The sequence below is a fragment of the Apium graveolens genome, unplaced genomic scaffold, assembly GCF_009905375.1.
Source record: "Apium graveolens cultivar Ventura unplaced genomic scaffold, ASM990537v1 ctg2163, whole genome shotgun sequence".
In the NCBI taxonomy this organism is placed as follows: Eukaryota; Viridiplantae; Streptophyta; class Magnoliopsida; order Apiales; family Apiaceae; genus Apium; species Apium graveolens.
In genome coordinates, this window is record NW_027417550.1 from 61,465 (window position 1) to 70,149 (window position 8,685).

Genomic DNA, 8,685 nt, shown 5'->3' on the forward strand with positions numbered 1-8,685 from the left:
TTTGTACACGTACCACGACAGTGACATACATCTTAACCTGCACAATAAATTGAGGCTGAGCAGGGAATGACATAGGCTCCATAGCTTGAAACCGAAAATCTCAGTCAAAGGAGTCAAAAGCTTTGTGAATGCGAAGCTTAATAGTACCTTTAGAAGGACCAAAAGCAAGATTATTTTATCGAATCGACCTTTCCCTTTTTCATTATTTTAAAAAGCGGAAATAATATATGATCATCAATTTGTTAATTTTTAATATATAAAAAATCAATTGGTTAATTTTAAACTTGGGCCAACATTTTGTTAATTTATGGAATCTTTAGTCATCTTTACAATTTTTACTCTATTTTTTTTAGTGCATGTGGTTCTGATGTATCGGATAATATATGTATATATGCCCTTTTTTAATTCCTTACTGTGAAATTATAGGTCTGAAAATTCTCATGAAACACAAATACACAATAATGATGTTTGGTTTGGCAAGTTTTGTTTTGTGCTCTGAAGTAAGTTATGTAAACTCTGGAAAAGATTCAAATATTTGTGTGGTGCTGATTAAGAAGGAAAAACTGTGTAATTACAGTTTATCATGATGCTAAATAAAAACTGTGTAATTGCAGTTTATCGTGATGCTAAATACATGACTATTACGTTATTCATCTAATTAAAATGAAATGTATGTATGTTTTTTTTCCCTCCTAGAAGAATTCCTATGCCTATAAAAGAAGGTTACTTGGTTCCCTTCCTCTGAAGTTGAAAGAGAGCTCCTCATGAGAATGGCACTGAGCTTCAATCAGAAGATCTTTAGGAATCCCCGGGCATGGGTCACCCTGAAACTTTGTGTACGACAAGGCTACCATGCACTCCCCTTTCCCTACACATGCCTGGATGGAGATATGTAATTTTAGTAACTAGTTGATTAATGCATCTGATTATGACTATCAATTTAGAAAGAACGTAAAAGTGTAAAAAAACTCACCCTTTCCACAATTGCTTTAGAATTAGATGAATGACAACTTCCAGCTGAATATTTTTCACAATTCCCTGAAGGGGTACCAAAGCTTGCAAATGAGATCCTGGAAATAATTTTATTTGAGGGACAACGCAGATGAGCTTTGGCCTCCTCATGCTTCTCTGCAACCTTCTTTCCCCCCTTTAGTGATGTTATTGGGTGGCTTGAATCTGAGACATGGCTGCACACTTTCGTGACTGAGACAGTGTCCAAGGTGATACCAAGAGGATTGCCATATTCTTCGTCTAATAACACTAATAAGTTTCCTGTAGGTTTCAGGAAAGATCTAGGGACGTGGTACCTTGTAAATAAACAATAAAAGGTTACAAGCATAACATTTTGGCTTCTTACTCTTTATGTGATGTTAAATATCGATCAACAACTGACATATAAACTTGTAACCATATATAAAAAGTGAAGGAAGAAAAATTGAATTTTTAAGTAGAAGATCTACGTGTATAACTATTCTAGTAATCACATACGATGACTGAGAAGGCTTTCCCGCGGGGGTATGAAATGAGACCCAATATCGACCAATACTTTGGGCGTTGATCCAAGCTTCTCCTTTTCCCATGGAACCAAGGTTTAATGTAACTGGTTCACTCCCTCCAGGTGCATCAAATGTTGTCTGTCAATTTAGGACCATGGGAAAGGTAAGGTGTATTAGATTATGTTCAAGACTTGTTAAAGGCTTTCTTTCTTTAATCATTTTAAAATCTTTTACCAGCCTATCAAAAATATGGACTAAATAGATAAGACAGCATTGTGTTATGACTGCTCATAAAACTTTTCTTGGTAAAATTGTTGTTATATAATGACTTCTGATGAGATTCTATCGTCTTAATGATCACAGAGACAGTCGAATAAGTAATTTTTTACCTTGTACCATGTGAGCTGCTTTGAAGAATTATACTTGTTCCACTTGACCTTACTCCATCCTTGGCTGGTATACACTTGCAGTTTCTCACCAAGTAATCCGACCTATAACATTTCATTAATTCAATTAGTACAAAGGTCTAGTCATTTTCTCCTTTTGTTAAGGAACCATTTAGCAAAGAGAACAATATGTTATTATGCGTGCTTGAAGAGGAGGGGAGAAGTATACAAGGTTGTAGAAGACATAGACGTGATAAATCATGGTCCAAGTTCGTGGCAGCAGTAAATCATAGGGTTGAAGATTTATTCGAGCAGTGTGCAGTGAATCATAGGGCCAAATATAATAAATCTTAGGTACGATTCTGTTGCAGCATCTAGTAACTATAGTTCAAGTTGTTAGCAAGTTCATAGACTCTCGAATGTTTTGTTAAATCAGTTGAAATCAACCAAAATAATTTCTGGTGACTCTATTTCCTGACAATTCGAATCAACTTGAACTCCTGACGTTCTGACAATTTGAATTTGTTAAATTGACGCTCATCTTTGGGGCATTAATTGCCTTTAGTGTCCACAATAAATTGTGAGAATATTGGGGGAGACCGGAAATCGAACTTTAATCCTCCCGCTAGTCTAAGCTCTGATACCATATTGAGTAACCCACTCATCTAAAATATTAAGGTGCTAGAGTAATAACTTAAAATCCTACAAAAAGTTAAAGAGTTCAGCTCAGTTTACACCATGCTTGATTGGCTCTTCCAAATGAAGATACTGTATTTGGTTCTGTTCTCATCATCAAAAACTGTTCAGTTATGGATTATCAAATATCGAAGATGTTATACTAAACGAACTTGGTAATCAATAAACCATCTGAAACTTCAGAAGAGATTATGAATGTCACATCTAGGGGTGGCAAAAGATGGGTTTTGTTCAGTTTTGGATCAGTGAATATGAAATTAAGTTGGGTTGTGACCCAAAATTATATTTGTCCCATATTTAATTAAAAAATGGGTTAAATTTGGTTTGGGTTATAATGGTTCGGGGTCAAAATTTGGTATGATGTAATATGAAACTAAAAGCTAAAATAATAACTGCACAATGCTATATAAAAAAAGTTTATACTTTGTACCATCTTCTACATCACCGAAGACTCGTGAAAATATTACTGTTAGATTATTTTTTTATGAATGGAGCCCACATATTCCACAAAGCAAATTAGTTTGGGATGTCAGTTGTTACAAGTAGGCATGTCAATGGATCGGGTTTGGATCGGATCGGCCTAAATCCATATCCATATCCATTTATATTTTCGGATTCGGATCGGATCGGCTCCGGATTTTTTTTAGGCCGACCCATATTCAGATCTGTTCGGATCACGTATTTCGGATCGGATATCCGCTCCATTTATGTATATTTATTTTTTTAACTTAACTTATTACAAAATTCATTTAAAATTTACAATTCCGAAAAATATTAAAATACAAGTAAAATACAACGAAATTCAAAAAATTAACAAACTAAAATTCCCTTTTGAAATAAACATACCGAGTTGTACAATATTTTAATGCTAATTATGAAAAAATTGATGTTGCGAAATGGAAGTGTTATATGAATGGAGACTTTGGGTTATGTGGCTCTAAAAGATAAAAGAACTAGGATTATAAGAATGAGGTTATGGACTGTACGCTTGAGACCGAACCGAATGAAATATAGATAATGGAACTTGACTCGAGGATAATATGTTTAAAAATAGAATTGTTAAAAAATATTTTTATTATAATTATATATATATATAACCGGATCGGGTTATTAACGGATCAGATCGGCCTAAATCCATATCCATTCCATTTATAATCGGATATTTCTTATCGGATCGGATCCGGATCGGATTTTTAATAGATTGATCCATATCCGCTAAAATGGCCTCGGATCGGATCGGGTCGGGTCGGATCGGATTTTCGCTCCATTGACCTGCCTAGTTACAAGCTTCAGATACACACAAATATATAAGTATGTGTATATACGCATATACATACAACTAAGTTATAGAACACCCAACCAAAAAAGCCTGCACATAGAATATAAACTAATTTTTTTATCGAGTTACCGGGTCAACTCAGCCATCATCAATTCGGGCTCCTATAGCAGCCCACATGAATAAGTGAAATGCCCAATTTTGAGAGTCATTTCAAGTGAATGGATTGAAGTTTCATAAAATATGGGTAATATGGGTAATCACATTTTTAGACCCTAACCAAATCAAAAATATGTGTTATTTGACCCAATCCAAATCCATATTTAATATGTGATTTTAAATTGATCCAAGACTCTAAAAGATGGATCGGTTTGGGTTGGATAAACGGGTTTCAGTCCATATTGCTACCTGGTCACATTTATGAGAATGCATGAAGGATGTAACTGTAATAGCAAGAAAACTTACTAACCTGATAGCCCAAAGGATAGTTTGTGTAATTTACAGTTTGTTGTTTGTCTTGTATACTCACACTTCGGATTCCAGTATATACGTGCTCTAAGTAGGCCCCTGAATCCTTTATGCCACAGATTGAAGTAAAATTGTTTTACTAAAAAATGTAAAATAGATTTTCTTGCTGAACACATATATTTTTTTAAAATTTTATCCAAATGTATAAGACCTAAAATAAACTTACCTTCAATCCAACCATCACACTAAGCAATGATATCTTGTTGATTCCAGTATTTAGTTGAATTTGGGTCAGCAGACTCGGAGTTCTTGTACGAGAGCCATGTGCAGAGCCTGGAGATCAAGAAAAGTGAACTAATGAATCTTAACAGAAGCAGATTTTATGGGATTTGTTTTCAGGAGGTGAAAAACATTGAATACAATCCTATAATCAGATGTTTGAGTATTAGCACTATCAAAGTATAAGGTAGGGGGTGAAAGTGATGCTTACCTACAAATACTCCATTCACATACGCATGTAAAGCATGTCCAAGAGAGGGAACACTGAGTGTTGATTTAGAATTAGAGGAGTTTCTCTGAAAGCTGTCACAAAATATAATTTGTTACTGTAAGTTATAAGAATGTTGTCCAATAGTCTCTATATAGTACATTAAAACTTGATGTTATATGTTTCTCACAAACACTTTGGAGAAAGGAGTACTAAGGACATTAAGATAACTCCGGCTAGACTAGTGACACATAGTGATTAAGACTAGGTAATTAGCTAAATAAAGACTAATTTATTTATCAATCTAATAAAGGCGTAAACCCGACTCTCAGTTACCTGAAAGTGTACCAAAGATAATCAGATACATCTTTTGTAGCATTTGTTTGCTCCAGCAAAATATTTGCTTTAATTGAGGTCTCATCGTATTGGGGAATAGGCTCACTGAACATTTCCCAACTTTCAGCAGAGCCAAACCTCGATCTTGGTATAATTGAACGTGTATTAAATTGTGTGTTTACCTGTTGGACAAGTGAAGCAGAATTCTATATAAATTACAACCCTTATAAAGTCTGCATTTGTATTGATTAGTAATTGAACATGCCTTTGCTGTGTTGAATGCTACTGTCTTGCAATCAGGTAAAATGCTTATTGATTTTGGTGGCAGTTGATATGAAGAATTTCGAAATTCCATCGCAATTGTTTTTCTTTTATCAGTATTCACAAGGAAGGCTGCACACTCTCCTGCTTTTCCTTGGTATACGTACGCCTGGTTCAATTAATCAAAGTTTGAGATATAATCATATAAAAGTTTATATCTGTCATGACTTATAAGTTATAATTGTCTCACTTCTTGGCTTTGACCCAGAGATAAGTTGGTTTGTGTTCCTGAAAGTATTGTATCTGAACACGAGTTTACGGCTGCATGTAGTTCCTTTAGATGGCCCCATTTAGGTTGCCTGATCAAACCTTAATGTAGAAATTGATTTTATTAGTCTTTCAGTTCTGAATATACCACTGTTATGCTATTCAGACTTTTTGCAACGCATACCATACTCATCAAGAGGAGCTTGATCGTAATAACTTGTTATCATATAGGCTGCTGCTGTTCTCCCGAAATTGGTTCCTCCGTGATACTACAGTAAAAGTACACATGTATCATGTAAAAGATGGATATTAATGATTAGTTCACTTGATGGGAAAAAATCGGAATTCATGGCATGACCAGATTACGACGAAGAAATTGACTTGACCACTTTGATCTCAAATCTCAAAAAATGTGCACTTGGATAATTTGTGATAAGGGATGATACTCTGTAAAGCGTTTTGGGAAGCAGTGAAACAAGTAGTTAAATTTACATTTGGTGTTGAGATAGTTTGCGTGACGTGTACCATGTAATAATTTATGAAGCTCCCGTTCTTTGTTAGTATGAATAGTGCAGCATGATATGCAATGTCCTCGGCTGATCTTATAACGGGGTTGTCACCATATGTTTGTAAGCTTCATAAGAGTTAGAAGAAAGTTTTTTTGTAATTATCATTTCTCACAAATGTGTAGTTTAAGTTAATATACATATATTTAACTAGAGCTTACTTAGATGTCCAGTTCTCTGTCCAGAGTGAAGGCTTATTCGGCGAGTTAGGTCCTGCAAATGTTTCCCCGCATCTCAAACCGTTGCATGCATTTATCTGCAGGTCAGACAAAGAAAAATCTTGAATGTCTGCATCAGTTAGCTGCAGGCTCTGCACCAGAGATGCCTCAAAACTATGAAGTTAACATGTCAGTGCGTGAAGTGAAATCTATGACATGAAACTAACCACCGGATCAGGAGCATCATCTTGCTTACACATCACCCATGGCACACCAGTCTGGAGTCCCACAGCCATTTGTGCTGCCCAACGAACATAAGTTGCTCCTTGCTCATGAAATGCAGCTTCTACAGTTTGGTACTCATTTTCGATCTATGCATAATACATGCTTTCATTTCTTTAGTTTAATAAAAAGTTAAAGACTTCACATCTTTTCATGCAGTTTGTACCTGTGATAGTATGATTGGTCCTCCTTGCGACGCATATAATCCCTCTGACTTCATCATGTTCACTATCTTTGCTGTGAAGTTCTGCATCCGAAGCTGCAGTGAACATATGCAATAACAAATGTAAGTAGTCTGCATTTATAACATCACTGGTCCTCATTTATTCTGCATTTAGATTAGTTCCCTAAAAACTAAATCCAAATCATTGTCAATTTTCCTTGTATGCTAGTATATTGCAATATTAACTTAATCTTTACCTTAAAGGGTTCATTGTCTGTTCTGTAAATTATACCGGGGACATCAAGTAACCAAACTGGTAGACCTCTGCAAAAGGAAACCAGTTCATTGTATTTTTATGTCAAACTCGGTGTGATAAATTAGGAAAAAACAAATCAATAACTTTTACCCGTATGTCCATTCAGACTCGATGAAAGGCCCGATTCTTAGGCTTACGTATAATCCCTGTGCTTGAATTTCTTTTATGAAACCCACTATATCTTTTCTTCCACTGAAATCATACTGCAAATTAATTCACCAAAATAAGGGTCGGGTATACATTAATGTGCACACACACTCACATGATATTGAGTAACTCAAGGCCCAGTACTAAACATTGCATAGATACTTTTTAACAACATAATGCTGACAAGAATTTTTACAATTTTCCGAGAATTTATTAGTTGTAAGTTATAAGGTGTAGGAGAATTTTAACTACTCGACCTAAATCATGTCGATGATATAATATGATCTAAACAACTCTTGTATCATAAGTTACTAAAGATGCATGTCAGGATCCTGATATATCTTGAAACAAATCACCCCTCTTCATTATGTTTCTTCGTCTCACATAAAAATTCTATATTCATGCATCATTTCAGGTATGTAACAGATATACACAAGATAGGAATTTATATGTTAATTGTAAAGATGGTCTCACCAGTCCAGGCTGAGGTTCATGGAGGTTCCAGAAAACATACGTTTGTATAACTTGTAATCCTCCTCCTTTGGCTTTTGAAATCAAAGATGGCCACATCTGCAAGTGCACAGTACAACTTATTATTATATGAAATTTTATTTGAAAAAATAATTCATATGAAATTGTGCAGTAAAGGGTTAAAACAAGACTGCAAAAAGAAAAATACAGTCATATCATGTAGGTCTTTTAATAAAGTTGACCAAGATTAGACTATAAATTAACCAGATATGAAGCATGATGAAAAAACAAATCATGAAGAGAACATGATCATGGTGTTTATCTGACTTATCAAATTTCAATCTTGTAAATGAATGAGAATATATAAAAACCAGAGAGAGAAGTCATTTTGATTTACAGAATGAAATTTCATAATTCAAAGTTGAAACATTGGTATGTATACGTACATCAGGAGTACTTCGAGGGTAGTGAATAGAGCCGGAAAATAGAATACTTCTCTTTCCGTTGATTATCAATGATCTGCCGTCGTATGTAACACTACCTCCTCTGCCAGCAGCTACCGAGGCCGTCGCCATTATAATCACTAAGCCAACCCAATGCACTGACCATCCCATTTTCTCTCTGAGTTATTGTATCTTCAACCTCAATCTCTAATTTTATATTGTTTCTCTCAAGAGTCAAGTCTCTCAGAGATTAAGATACTTGATTATATTTATTATTTCTACACTTCGAAACGAATACCATTAGAAAGGTGAATTAACTCATATTTATAGGCACCGAGTCACTGACTATATATACCTATACGTTACATATATTAATATTTAAATGTGGATTTATTATCTTGATAATAACGTACACAAGGATTATATATATATATATATATTGCTGCATCTCTTGTAAAACAGTAGG

The 8,685-nt window shown here is 34.8% G+C and overlaps 1 protein-coding gene across 1 annotated transcript; it reads right to left on the reverse strand.

Annotated features, from left to right (window-relative positions):
* Positions 1–635: 635 nt before the first annotated feature.
* Positions 636–8,428, reverse strand: LOC141700328 (beta-galactosidase 16-like). The gene is made up of 19 exons (XM_074504129.1): positions 8,223–8,428; positions 7,780–7,875; positions 7,249–7,361; positions 7,100–7,166; positions 6,846–6,938; positions 6,625–6,768; positions 6,401–6,495; positions 6,199–6,307; positions 5,858–5,942; positions 5,657–5,775; positions 5,411–5,575; positions 5,146–5,327; positions 4,813–4,904; positions 4,549–4,655; positions 4,324–4,428; positions 1,886–1,987; positions 1,489–1,634; positions 974–1,307; positions 636–878 (listed from the first exon to the last, which is right to left on the reverse strand). Exons 1-19 carry the CDS (start codon positions 8,388–8,390, stop codon positions 711–713), a joined length of 2,490 nt encoding a protein of 829 aa, XP_074360230.1. The 5' UTR covers positions 8,391–8,428; the 3' UTR covers positions 636–710.
* Positions 8,429–8,685: the final 257 nt, after the last annotated feature.